Source organism: Coregonus lavaretus (genome assembly GCF_964263955.1).
Source record: "Coregonus lavaretus genome assembly, chromosome: 34".
Classification (NCBI taxonomy): Eukaryota; Metazoa; Chordata; class Actinopteri; order Salmoniformes; family Salmonidae; genus Coregonus; species Coregonus lavaretus.
The window spans coordinates 23,448,579-23,463,972 of NC_140021.1; the positions used below are offsets into that span (position 1 = coordinate 23,448,579).

The 15,394-nt window shown below is 39.4% G+C and overlaps 1 protein-coding gene across 1 annotated transcript in view; it reads right to left on the bottom strand.

Moving 5' to 3' along the window:
* The window catches only part of LOC311108905 (cadherin-18-like), a gene marked incomplete at both ends in the record, with an annotated part of 152,120 nt that overhangs the window by 93,637 nt on the left and 43,089 nt on the right, over window positions 1-15,394 (bottom strand). Inside the window, one exon of the mRNA XM_084151696.1 lies at window positions 10,583-10,702. Coding sequence (XP_084007822.1) covers window positions 10,583-10,702 — 120 coding nt within the window. The remainder of the gene's footprint in view (window positions 1-10,582; window positions 10,703-15,394) is intronic.

Genomic DNA, 15,394 nt, shown 5'->3' on the forward strand with positions numbered 1-15,394 from the left:
CAAACAGTTGTTTGCCTTTTACATTGTTACAGGAGTAAGAATCGTTGTCAATCACATGTGACTCGTTTCAGGAAACTAGGCATATGTTGCACTTCATTACTTCACAGGAGAGGCATTTGAATGTAAAAACATGTTTATCAAAATGCGTTTTTTGGTAGAATGCCTTCTGGAACATGTGAACTTTCATGTACCTTAATAACAAACTTGTATGCCATCTGGAAATACGAATAAAATTGTTAAATTACGAGCATAGTTGGTTTAGCCATGGAAAAAGTCAGGAACCTTCCCATTGGCCATGATTGGCTGAGATAATGGATGGGCTGGACATGCCGAGAGATGAGTTCGGATTGGTCTGCCATGTTGTACGCTTCTGTCTATAACATGAGCTGTTCAGTATTTGTAGGTAATCCTTTCTAACTCAGCCTTTTTTGAAAGATATCACAAAGAACTGCAAAAGTGTTGCTAATGCTCTCCACTTTCTGGAGGACCGAATTTTGAAATCAGTGAAATTCCCAGTTGAAGAAGAGTATGATAGCTAAGGAGATAGGTAGGCGGTTGATTGCAAATATGCAGAGGGAGTCGAAAAGAGAACACAAAAGGCTGTCTCCTGGATTACATCTTCAAACTAAGGGCAACCATGGCATTCGTGACAGAAAGGGAGAAGCGTTCATCCATGTATACAGGTAAGAGAGACTAGCCAGCTACATTTTCAGATTTTATACGTTTCTAATTTTGTCCGAAAGTCATTTTCATTGCAAGTTAATGCATACTGTAACCTAGCTAGCTAACGTTAGCTGGCTGGCTCGCTAGCTAATGTTACATGTATGATCTGTGTAGTAATATTGTTCATATCACAGAGCCAATTGCATTGCTAGTTATAGCGTAATGTTAGCTCGCTAGGTAACATTGAACCTAGTTGGTTAGCTTTAGCTACCTGTAGATTCATATAAGGTAGTAACGTTAGGAGTTGGGATTATGGTTCATTGTTTAGCTAGCTAACTACATGTCTAAACAAAAAATACACTATTCAAGTAACCAGTTCACTGTACCGTTTACACCTTCTGTATCCTGTGCATGTGACAAATACACTTTGATTTTATTTGATATAGTGTGTGTTTACCAGGGACGGTAAAGTGAAGAACAACATGAACGGTAAAGTCAAGTCAGCTAACTTAATGTTAGCTAGCTAGCTAACAAGCTAGAATCAAACCAACATATTGTTTAGAAAGTTCCTTTTAGTTGCCTGGTTTGCTAGATTGACATGCTGTGCATTCGAGAAATATTCAGACCCGCTGACTTTTTCCACATTTTGTTATTTTACAGCCTTATTCTAGAATTGATTACATTGTTTATTTTCCTATCAATCTAAACACAATACCACATAATGACGAAGCAAAAACAGGTTTTTAGAAATGTTTGCAAATGTATTACAAATACAAAACGGAAATATGACATTTACATACAGTTGAATTCGGAAGTATACATACACCTTAGCCAGATCCATTTAAACTCAGTCTTTCACAATTCCTGACATTTAATACTAGTAAAAATTCCCTGTCTTAGGTCAGTTAGGACCACCACTTTATTTTAAGAATGTGAAATGTCAGAATAATAGTAGAGAGAATGATTAAATTTCAGCTTTTATTTCTTTCATCACATTCCCAGTGGGTCAGAAGTTTACATACACTCAATTAATATTTGGTAGCATTGCCTTTAAATTGTTTAACTTGGGTCAAACGTTTTGGGTAGCCTTCCACAAGCTTCCCACAATAAGTTGGGTGAATTTTGGCCCATTCGTCATGACAGAGCTGGTGTAACAGAGTCAGGTTTGTAGGCCTCCTTGATCGCACACACTTTTTCAGTTCTGCCCACAAATGTTCTATAGGATTGAGGTCAGGGCTTTGTGATGGCCACACCAATACCTTGACTTTGTTGTCCTTAAGGCATTTTGCCACAACTTTGGAAGTATGCTTGGGGTCATTGTCCATTTGGAAGACCCATTTGCGACCAATCTTTAACTTCCAGACTGATGTGTTGAGATATTGCTTCAATATATCCACATCATTTTCCTTCCTCATGATGCCATCTATTTTGTGAAGTGCACCAGTCCCTCATGCAGCAAAGCACCCCCACATCATGATATTGCAACCCCCGTGCTTCACGGTTGGGATGGTGTTCTTCGGCTTTCAAGCGTTCCCCTTTTACCTACAGACATAACAATGGTCATTATGGCCAAACAGTTCTATTTTTGTTTCATCAGACCAGAGGACATTTCTCCAAAAAGTATGATCTTTGTCCCCATGTGCAGTTGCAATCCGTAGTCTGGCTTTTTTATGGCGGTTTTGGAGCAGTGACTTCTTCCTTGCTGAGCGGCCTTTCAGGTTATGTCGATATAGGACTCGCTTTACTGTGGATATAGATACTTTTGTACCTGTTTCCTCCAGCATCTTCACAAGGTCCTTTGCTGTTGTTCTGGGATAGATTTTCACTTTTCGCACCAAAGTACCTTCATCTCTAGGTGACAGAACGCGTCTTCTTCCTGAGCGGTATGACGGCTGCGTGGTCCTATGGTGTTTATACTTGCGTACTATTGTTTGTACAGATGAACGTGGTACCTTCAGGCATTTGGTAATTGCTCCCAAGGATGAACCAGACGTTTGGAGGTCTACAATCTTTTTTCTGAGGTCTTGGCTGATTTCTTTTGATTTTCCCATGATGTCAAGCAAAGAGGCACTGAGTTTGAAGGTAGGCCTTGAAATACATCCACAGGTACAGCTCCAATTGACTCAAATGATGTCAATTATCCTATCAGGAGCTTCTAAAGCCATGACATCATTTTCTGGAATGTTCCAAGCTGTTTAAAGGCACAGTCAACTTAGTGTATGTACACTTCTGAACCACTGGAATTGTGATAGTGAATTATAAGTGAAATAATCTGTCTGTAAACAATTGTTGGAAAAATTACTTGTGTCATGCACAAAGTATATGTCCTAACCGACTTGCCAAAACTATAGTTTGTTAACAAGACATTTGTTGAGTGGTTGAAAAACAAGTTTTAATGACTCCAACCTAAGTGTACGTAAACTTCCGACTTCAACTGTAAGAATTCAGACCCTTTACTCAGTACTTTGTTGAAGCACCTTTGGCAGAGATTACAGCTTCAAGTCTTATTGGGTATGACTCTACAGGCTTGGCACACCTGTATTTGGGGAGTTTGTCTCATTCCTCTCTGCAGATCCTCTCATGCTCTGTCAGGTTGGATGGGGAGTGTTTCTGCACAGCTATTTTCAGTTTTCTCCAGAGATGTTCGATCGTGTTCAAGTCCGAGATCTGGCTGGGCCACTGAAGGACATTCAAAGACTTGTCCCAAAGCCACTCCTGCATTGTCTTGGTGGTGTGCTTAGGGTCGTTGTCCTGTTGGAAGGTGAACCATCTCCCCAGTCTAAGGTCCTGAGCAGGTTTTCATCAAGAACCTCTCTGTACCTTCCTCCGTTCATTGTTGCATCAATCCCCACAGCATGCTGCCACCACGCTTCACCGTAGGGATGGTGCCAGGTTTCCTCCAAACGTGACGCTTGGCATTCAGGCCAAAGAGTGCAATATTGGTTTCATCAGACCAGAAAATCTTGTTTCTCATGGTCCGAGTGTCTTTAGGTGCCTTTTGGCGAACTCCAAGAGGGCTGTCATATGCCTTTTACTGAGGAGTGGCTTCTATCTGGACACTCTACCATAAAGGCCTGATTGGTGGAGTGCTGCAGAGATGGGAGAACCTTCCAGAAGGACAACCATCTCCACAGAGGAACTCTGGAGCTCTGTCAGAGTGACCATCGGGTTCTTGGTCTCCTCCCTGACAAAGGCCCTTCTCCCCCGATTGCTCAGTTCAGCCGGGTTGGCCAGCTCTAGGAAGAATCTTGGTGGTTCCAAACTTCTTCCATTTGAGAATAATGGAGGCACTGTGTTCTTGGGGACCTTTTTTGGTACCCTTCCCCAGATCTGTGCCTCGACCCAATCCTGTCTCGGAGCTCTACGGACAATTCCTTCGACCTCATAGCTTGGTTTTTTCTCTGACATGCACTGTCAACTGTCGAAAAATAGGAATAAATCCAAAATGTTGGATTAAATGCAAAACTAGAGATGTTTCATTGTGTGAACAAGGCGTATTCCCTTCCATCTAGCAGTGAGGGTTAGACAGTTTAGCTTTAACTACAAGGTAAATTACTTGAGTGGTATAGGCTAGATGACCGATTCAGTGACTGAGTGACAAAGTGACAGTGTTTAATTTGATCCAACAGGGTGTAGAACTTAATCCATGCTCTGAGAAAACCACCCGATCTGTGTCAGCTCCTTCAATTGAATCCCAGATCAGCTGAGAAATTAACCTACTTAAAATGCAGAGGGGACCTGGGGGCAGGAGGGTGGGTGGCTGGGGGGGACATGTACCATCAAACTCAGTCTGTGTCCCAAATGGCACCATATTCCCTATTTATTCCAATGTGCTCTGGTCAAAAGTAATGCTCTAAATAGGCAACAGCGTGTCATTTGGGACACAGCCAGATACTCAGCCAGTGAGCTGGCTACGCGCTTTAGTTAGCTCCCAGGGTAACTGTACTAATGATGGGAGAAGACGGGAGATATGACCAGGCTATTAAAAAGGACAAAAGATTTCTCCTTCTGTTCTGCTGCTAAAAAATGTAATGCTAAAAAAGATCCTGCTAGCATTTTGAGCTGTTGAAAACTCAATGTGCTAATCAAGTGAACCCATGTAACTTTTTATGACATGAAAGTGATTGATATAGTAAATGTTTGGCCTACATTTCTACAAGTCAGGATTGGTTTTTCCTACTATGTGTAAACTATCATGGTACTTTTCACAAGATTTTCACCTGCAACAGAGCAATGTGACCTAAGGCACTCGTACTGTTTGTAAACATTCAATCTATCATGAAATGTGTTATGAGAGTAGAGGATTCTTCACATGAGAAGACTCCTTGCCTGCAAAGAATGTTGTTGTCATCATTAATGTATGTATGTATGTATGTATGTATGTATGTATGTATGTATGTATGTATGTATGTATGTATGTATGTATGTATGTATGTATGTATGTATGTATGTATGTATGTATGTATGTATGTATGTATGTATATATATATATATATATATATATATATATATATATTATATATATATATATATATATATATATATATATATAAGTAGGAAAACCTGCAAAATCAGCAGTGTATCAAATACTTGTTCTCCCCACTGTGTGTATATATATATATACACATATACACACACACACATATACACATAAAACATCCTACAATGTGATTTTCTGGATTTTTTTTTCTCATTTTGTCTGTCATAGTTGACGTGTACCTATGATGAAAATTACAGGCCTCTCTCATCTTTTTAAGTGGGAGAACTTTCACAATTGGTGGCTGACTAAATACTTTTTCCCCCCACTGTAGGTATTCCTCTTGTCCAGATGGGATAGGGCTGTGTGCAGTGTGATGGCGATTGCATCGTCTGTGGATCTATTGGGGCGGTAAGCAAATTTAAGTGGGTCTAGGGTGACAGGTAAGGTAGAGGTGATATGATCCTTGACTAGTCTCAAAAAAGCACTTCATGATGACAGAGGTGAGGGCTACGGGGCGATAATGAAATAACATATGGAATCATGTAGTATCCAAAAAAGTGTTAAACAAATCAAAACATATTTTATATTTGAGATTCTTCAAATAGCCACCCTTTGCCTTGATGACAGCTTTGCACACACTTCGCATTCTCTCAACCAGCTTCACATGGAATGCTTTTCCAACAGTCTTGAAGGAGTTCTCACATATGCTTAGCACTTGTTAGCTGCTTTTCCTTCACTCTGCCATCCGACTCATCCCAAACATCTCAATTGGGTTGAGGTAGGGGGATTGTGGAGGCCAGGTAATCTGATGCAGCACTCCATCACTCTCCTTCTTGGTCAAATAGCCCTTACACAGCCTGGAGGTGTGTTGGGTCATTGTCCTGTTGAAAAACAAATGATAGTCCCACTAAGTGCAAACCAGATGGGATGGTGTATCACTGCAGAATGCTGTGCCTTGAATTCTAAATAAAATCACTGACAGTGTCACCAGCAAAGCACCCCCACACCATCACACCTCCTCTTCCATGATTCACAGTGGGAACCATACATGCAGAGATCATCCGATCACCTACTCTACGTCTCACAAAGACACGGAGGTTTGAACCAAAAATCTCAAATTTGGAATCAGACCAAAGGACAGATTTCTTCCTTTCCTGTGGCGGTCCTCATGAGAGCCAGTTTCATCATAGTGCTTGATGTTTTAGCGACTGCACTTGAAGACATTTTCAAAGCTATTTGAAATTTTCCAGATTTAGAGATGAAAGTCAGTCAAAGTAATGATGGACTGTCATTTCTCTTTGCTTACTTGAGCTGTTCTTGCCATAATTTGGACTTGGTTTTTTACCAAATAGGACCATCTTCTGTGTACCACCCCTACCTTGTCACAACACAGCTGATTGGCTCAAACGCATTAAGAAGGAAATAAATTCCACAAATTAACTTTTAACTTTTAACAAGGCACACCTGTTAATTGAAATGCATTCCAGGTGACTACCTCATGAAGCTGGTTGAGAGAATGACAAGAGTGTGCAAAGCTGTCATCAAGGCAAAGGGGGGCTACTTTGAAGAATCCCAAATATATTTTGATTTTTTAAAACACTTTTTTGGTTACTACATGATTCCATATGTGTTATTTCATAGTTTTATATTTCCCTCCGATTACACAGACACACACAGACTTTTGTAAACTCCCATATCTATTGGGTGAAATACCACAGTGTGCCATCACAGCAGCAATATTTTTGACCTGTTCCCACAAGTAAAGGGCAACCAGTGAATAACAAACACCATTGTAAATATAACCCATATTTATGTTTACTTATTTTCCCTTTTGTACTTTAACTAGTTGCACATCATTATAACACTGTACATTTGAAATGTGTCTATTCCTTTGAAACGTGTGAGTGTTTACTGTTTATGTATTGATTGTTCATTATCTATTTCACTTGCTTTGGCAATATGTTTCCCATGCCAATAAAGCCCTTTGAATTGAGAGCGAGAGAGCGAGAGATTAGTAGAGTGGTTTCCAAACGTGGGGTCCCCCGAGAATCTGTACTGTATCTTATCAAACAATTTAGGAACTTATAAAAATAAGACATGTTTCTATGTGAACATCTCCACATGGCCTATCTTCCCTATAGGCCTACAATAAAATGCAATAAAACACTAAACAATACAGTTTAAAAAATGTAATACATTTTCGGTTGTATCAGTGGTTTTTCGTCTTCTCGATCGCCCACTGAACTATCTAGTTTAGCCATTTTAATACAGAATCGTAGGTAATACTCGAATCATTCATGTGAATGTGATAATACGATCATCTGTATGCTCCATTGATGTCTGTTTGTGCATAGCTTGATTAGTAATGCCTAGGAAAATAAATGTGAATGCTATGTAATTTGAGAAAAGAGATGTACAGTATGTAAAGACTTTATGATTTTATGCAACTCATCATTACAACTGACTGAACAGTCATTGATGCTACGTGTCAGTGTGAATACTTTCTCATATTTCCCCCTTTCATGGGTATAACATTACAATTGTATAACTAATAGGCTATGTGTTCGTAGATCGACTGAGGTTAATGAACCAACAGCAGCCATGGTAAAATGGCTGGGGTCATTTTTGCTGTTCTCCAAATAGCATTACTTTTTTTTTTTATTGTATAGAAATTCAGTAAATGAGAGTCAACAAATCATAGTGTAAAAGCAGGTGAGCTGGTTCTGCTCTTTTTGGAAATGTTCTGGTGTTTTGTGGTGAAAAACAGCTGTTCAAGCATAACATGTCAACCCTGTTACCCATAGATACAGGCTGGACATGAAAAAAAGTAAAACAAAAATTGTAATCTTTCATAAATTGCCCCTCCCTGTTGCACACAACAAGCTTCCATTTCCCCTGTCGCAAAGCGATTTAACTAGTAAATTGGAGGGCCGTTCTAGTGGATTTTTCCCAGATGTGGTAAATTCCCACTTAGTTATGAAAGCACCATAGCACGCTAACCATCTACTGTAGAGCCGTATAAAACAGCTAATTGGAAGCTCAATACCTAGACCTACACTTTGACATAGTGTGGTAAAAAAAAAAAAAGTGGTTGAAAATATTATAATAAAAGAAAAACAATAAAACTGATCTGGCACTATATATTTTTTTAATTATTTAAGCTGAAGAGAGGCACTTACTATAGTGATTTTAGTTTTACGTCTTGAGATGGGAAAACCAATTTATTAAGTTGAACATGTGCTCTTTATGACACTTCTTTTACTGACCATCACAATACAAATTCAAAGTAGCTAAGTTTCCATCCAATTGGCGACCGATTTTCATTCAAGTATTCTAAAATCTGCATAAAAAACAAAAACATTAGAGATGGGTTTTCATCTAATTGACTTGTTGCAGGTAAAAAGCTGTGTGTGATGACATATTGCACGTAAAAATACATTTTGCAGTTAAATTAACCAGTTAAATGGGTTTCAATACAAGTTAAAATGGGTTTCAATCACATTTTAACTTCACTGATGGTTTTCTCACCAAAAATGTTGTGTTTTATAGCGAGTACACCCACTCTGGTATTGGCACGTGCTCTCTAGCCAACAGCGTGCAGACACAGTGCATTCGGAAAGTATAAAGACGCCTTGACTTTTTCCACATTTTGTTACAGCCTTATTCTAAAATTGATTAGTTTTTTCACCCCTCATCAATCTACACACAATACCACATAATGACAAAGCAAAACAGGTTTTTAGAAATGTTTGCAAATATAATTATATTATAAGTATAAGTATTCAGACCCTTTAATCAGTACTTTGACGAAGCACCTTTGGCAGCAATTACAGCCTTGAGTCTTCTTGGGTATGACGCTGCAAGCTTGGCACACCTGTGCCACACACACAAACACATCCCTGCACCTCCCTCCATGCCTCATGCTGAATTACAATGCAGACAAAATGCAGAGTCAGCCCGAGCGAAACAACCGATCGGATATATGACCAAGAGCATACTGCTGCATATGGGTAAAAATTACCATAACATATGCTTGGTGCAGAATAACAATAATAATAAGATTACACAGACACAGAAGTATTGTGTGCACTTGCACTTTGCCATTCACATTAAATATTTTATAGAATCATGTAAGGACAGCTAAAACAAAATATGCATTTTTGAAAACAGTGAAACAGTTTTAAACCTCTTTATATTTTTTAAATAATAATAATTCAAGGCTGACAATAGCTTAGAGAGAGAGAGCATCTAATACAAAGGAGAGTAAATAAGGTGGTGAACAATACCTTAAAGCAGTGGTCACCAACCTTTTCTGAGTCAAGATCACTTTCGCAGTCAAAAAGCAAGCCGAGATCTACCGCTCAGATTTATTTTAAAACATGACTTATAAAATGTAACATTAACCTAATAAAACAGTTCTGTAGGAATGAGGTTTGTGCAGTAGGCCTAATACATAATCACAGCATATTGTCTATATGCCTGGCCTGCCAATATTGTTATTCTCAGACCATATTATATTTCAAAACTCAAGCTTTGATAACAAAATAGATCATTTGGTGTAGCACTTGCGAGCTACAGCGGAGTTGAAATTGAAATAGCTTTTTTATTTTACTAGACTGATGGTACCTTCATCTGATGGTCATGGTGCTTTCAAGACAACTGGGAACTCAGACAAAACGAGGTCAAATCATGATGTCAGTGAACTTTAGGTCGGAAAATCGGCGCTTTCCCCAGTCGGATAAAAAAAATTCAGAGTTCCCAGTTGTCTTGAATGCACTGAAATCAGAAGTCAGAGATTTCCGAGTTCCCAGTTGTTTTGAACACGGTAATTTAGCTAATTAGATAGTTAATCCAGAGATTCTTACCTTTGCCTCTGGTCCAGATCATCATGGCATTTGTAGTTCTTTATGATAGCCACATTAGCAGCTAATTAGCGTTTAATTTAGGGGGGGGTAATATTGATATTGAGGCGAATATATTGATAAAAGTCACCTTGTCATGGAGAGATTTACACGGTTATCAAAACGTCACGCCAGGGTAAGCCGACATGAAACAGACCTTATTTTAAGTGTTTCTAAAAACCCTATGGGAAAAATGGTGTAAAAACGATTGGAACCATTTCCTTGTTTGACCGCTAGGCTTTATGGGTATTATGACTCATACTGTGGTACTCTATAGCTGTAGTATGCTTACATCTCAGAGATAGTTTCTATCATTACCGGTAGTGTATGTCATTTGCCCAAGGTGCCATTGTAGAGAGATTTCCGGAGAGACATTTCAGAAGTATGAATAAAAAAGTAATAAATAAAAATCACTGCATAGCCGACGATAGTATACTATGTATAAATATTGTACGTTGATTATATTTCATAACAGTAATTAAACCAGCACTGCATTCAGTCAAAGTAAGTTGATAATGTGTACATTGTTGTGTCTTACCAGTTTTCGGGTCAATCGAGAAATATGGCTGTCCTTGGAGAATACTGTAGACAACTCGGGCACTATTTCCATAGGTGGGGTCATCAGCGTCCAAAGCAGTAACTTGATATACAGAAGTACCTGAAAATATAATGTAAAAAGAAAAAAGATCAAAATCAAGCTTTCTTATGGACATGTGATACTTATGAGTATGCATGTTTTCATGAGTACCTTTAATTCATACAGGATTTGTTTTAATATTGAGGAACATATTAAATTGAGGTAGTAATAGTTTCAGGACACAGAATGGTTACCTTTGGGATTTCTTTACTGATCAAACCCTTAAGGTAAGACTAGACATATGATACTATCATCGTTTTTAAATGTCCAATTGGTTATTGCATTCAGGAGTCTCAAGTTATTAACCTCTACGGGATCGGTGTCCCGTATATGGGACGGTTGAGCTAACGTGCGCTAATGTGATTAGCATGACTGTTGTAAGTAACAGCAAATTTTCCAGGACATAGACATGTCTAATATGGGCAGAAAGCTTAGATTATTGTTAATCTAACTGCACTGTCCAATTTACAGTAGCTATTACAGTGGAAAAATACCATGCTATTGTTTGAGGAGAGTGCACAACAACAAAAAACGTATCACGGCAACTGGTTTGATACATTCACCGCTGAAGGTAAATCATTTACTTACCTTCGGTAATCTTGCTCTGATTTGTCATCCTAAGGGTCCCAGAGATTAAATGTAGCATAGTTTTGTTTGATAAAATCCATTTTTATATTCCAAGGTTCAAATGTTTGAACCCCTGCTGTCTCTGGCTACACACCCACCCCGCCCGGCCATCTAGATGTGTGAAAGTTAGTGTATAAGCTAATGATCCATCATGTATGACATTCCTGGGACTGTGTAAATTTAGAAAAATTATGTGGTAATACAAAATGTATGTTCTCTATAGTTATGTACTTACATGTATCAATTGACCAATTCGGCACATTTGGGCAGACTTGATACAAAATAGTCCAGTATTGCAATGCTTCACTGGATCAATCTGAACATTTGCACACACTGCTGCCATCTAGTGGCCAAAATCTAAATTGTGCCTAAACTGCAATATTATATTGCGGCCTTCTCTTGCATTTCACAGATGGAACAAAAAACTAAATAGAAAACGCATGTTTTTTTTTGGTTTGTATTATCTTTTACCAGATCTAATGTGTTATATTCCCCTACATGAATTTCACATTTCCACAAATGTCAAAGTGTTTCTTTTCAAATAGTATCAAGAACATGCATATCCTTGCTTCAGGTCCTGAGCTACAGGCAGTTAGAGTTGTCATTTTAGGCGGAAATTGAAAAAAAAGGGTCCAATCCTTAAGAGGTTTTTAAGTAAAATGTGTGTCCAGTAATGCTAGCCTACTACAGTACAGTAACTTGCCCAACATAAGGAATATATAGCTTTCGTGATCCATGTTTTTTGGCTCAACCCAAAAGGTAAATTATTTTTTCCCTCTTAAAAAAATGGCCCGTACAGTCAAAATCATGTTTCTTTATTAAATTTGGATGAAAACAGATCAAAGTATGACAACCAACGTATGAAATATGACTATTTCTTCTACATTGATAAACTTTATCATAAAGTTACTGTCAAACTCTTGGATTCAGGAGGCGGGATTATTGAGGGCATTTTGTGACGTTACATTTTATTCTCTTAGCTAATTTAAATAAGTACTGCCTTGTAACCAACATTGCAGAAGGGAGTCTTCGCAGAGAGGCGTGGTTTACATAGCTCTGTAAATAAATGCAACATGTAAAGTGTTGGTCCAATGTTTCATTAGCTGAAATAAAAATATCCCAGAAATGTTCCATATGCAAAAAAAAGCATATTTCTCTAAATTGTTTGTTTACATCCCTGTTAGTGAGCATTTCTCCTTTGCCAAGATAATCCATCCACCTGACAGGTGTGGTATATCAAGAAGCTGATTAAACAGCATAATCATTACACAATAAATGGCCACTCTACAATGTGCAGTTTTGTCACACAACACAATGCCACAGATGTCTCAAGTTTTGAGGGAGCTTGCAATTGGCATGCTGACTGCAGGAATGTCCATCAGAGCTGTTGCCAGATAATTAAATGTTAATTTCTCTACCATAAGCTGCCTCCAACGTCATTTTAGAGAATTTTGGCAGTACGTCCAACGGGCCTCACAACTGCAGACCATGTGTAACCATGCCAGCCCAGGACCTCCACATCCGGCTTCTTTACCTGCAGAATTGTCTGAGACCAGCCACCCGGACAGCTGATGAAATTGAGGAGTATTTCTGTCTGTAATAAATCCCTTTTGTGGGGAGAAACTCATTCTCATTCAGTGGGTGGGTCTATGCCCTCCCAGGCCCACCCATGGATGTGCCCCTGCCCAGTCATGATATCCAAAGATTAGGGCCTATAACATTTATTTAAATTGACTGATTTCCTCATATGAACTCTAACTCAGTAAAATTGTTGAAATTGTTGCATGTTGAGTTTATATTTATTTTCAGTATAATTAGAGGTTTGCCCTATTCATCTAAGGCAAAGATACTGATAGGTTTCTGCTTTCATCTGTGTCTGGTGTTTGCAAGTTACTGGCTAGCTAAGTATTCAGCCAGCGTGGAACAAAAGCAGGGGAAGGGTTGCCTAAAACTCTGACGCAGTTGTCATGTCATTACATCATGAGACATGCCAAACAGAATATTCATACAAGAGCATTGGATGACAATTGCTGAAAACCCCCACAGAAAAAGAAGCTTCATACAAACTTTTTGACATCATTGATAGTCATGATATCATATGAAGTGTACCCAGACATCACCCTGTCCAGTGTCAACTCTAATAGTGCAAGATGAACTAGCTAGCCCGATAAAACAGTGCTGACAATTCATAAATAATTTGTGAAACCATAATGTGATGCATGACAGGATTGGATGTTGCATGCAATGTTCAAATGTTGTTTGAGTTTCTTTGCGTATCAGCAAATTAGCTTGAGATGATCTCACCGCAACTCTACTCACTGTGTTCATGTTGCTTGACATAGGCGTTTTCAAATAACTGTCCGTCTAGGTGAGCTCCCCGCCTCTCAGCCTGTTTTTTCAGACTCCCTGTTTTCTCAGACTTCAATGTTGTTTGAGTTGTACTTTTCCAAAATTCTGATCATTTCTAGCTGGAAAAATATTATTGGTGATGTTTTGGTCATTCAAAAGGCTATTTTACATGGGAATCAGAATGACTGTTCGAGACCTTTAGAACCCATGTCACATGTCTCATCTTATTGTGATGCTGCATTCATAACCAAGTGGGAATTTATCACATACAGTGAGGGGAAAAAAGTATTTGATCCCCTGCTGATTTTGTACATTTGCCCACTGACAAAGAAATGATCAGTCTATAATTTTAATGGTAGGTTTATTTGAACAGTGAGAGACAGAATAACAACAAAAAAATCCAGAAAAACGCATGTCAAAAATGTTATAAATGATTTGCATTTTAATGAGGGAAATAAGTATTTGACCCCTCTGCAAAACATGACTTAGTACTTGGTGGCAAAACTTTTGTTGGCAATCAGAGGTCAGACGTTTCTTGTAGTTGGCCACCAGGTTTGCACACATCTCAGGAGGGATTTTGTCCCACTACTCTTTGCAGATCTTCTCCAAGTCATTAAGGTTTCGAGGCTGACATTTGGCAACTCGAACCTTCAGCTACCTCCACAGATTTTCTATGGGATTAAGGTCTGGAGACTGGCTAGGCCACTCCAGGACCTTAATGTGCTTCTTCTTGAGCCACTCCTTTGTTGCCTTGGCCGTGTGTTTTGGGTCATTGTCATGCTGCAATACCCATCCACGACCCATTTTCAATGCCCTGGCTGAGGGAAGGAGGTTCTCACCCAAGATTTGACAGTACATGGCCCCGTCCATCGTCCCTTTGATGCGGTGAAGTTGTCCTGTCCCCTTAGCAGAAAAACACCCCCAAAGCATAATGTTTCCACCTCCATGTTTGACGGTGGGGATGGTGTTCTTGGGGTCATAGGCAGCATTCCTCCTCCTCCAAACACGGCGAGTTGAGTTGATGCCAAAGAGCTCCAGTTTGGTCTCATCTGACCACAACACTTTCACCCAGTTCTCCTCTGAATCATTCAGATGTTCATTGGCAAACTTCAGACGGGCCTGTATATGTGCTTTCTTGAGCAGGGGGACCTTGTGGGCGCTGCAGGATTTCAGTCCTTCACGGCGTAGTGTATTACCAATTGTTTTCTTGGTGACTATGGTCCCAGCTGCCTTGAGATCATTGACAAGATCCTCCCGTGTAGTTCTGGGCTGATTCCTCACCGTTCTCATGATCATTGCAAATCCACGAGGTGAGATGTTGCATGGAGCTCCAGGCCGAGGGAGATTGACAGTTATTTTGTGTTTCTTCCATTTGCGAATAATCGCACCAACTGTTGTCACCTTCTCACCAAGCTGCTTGGCGATGGTCTTGTAGCCCATTCCAGCCTTGTGTAGGTCTACAATCTTGTCCCTGACATCCTTGGAGAGCTCTTTGGTCTTGGCCATGGTGGAGAGTTTGGAATCTGATTGATTGATTGCTTCTGTGGACAGGTGTCTTTTATACAGGTAACAAGCTGAGATAAGGCGCACTCCCTTTAAGAGTGTGCTCCTAATCTCAGCTCATTACCTGTATAAAAGACACCTGGGAGCCAGAAATCTTTGATTGAGAGGGGGTCAAATACTTTTTTCCCTCACTGTACGTCTGGGAATGATTTAATGGCCCTCCAAATGGTAATT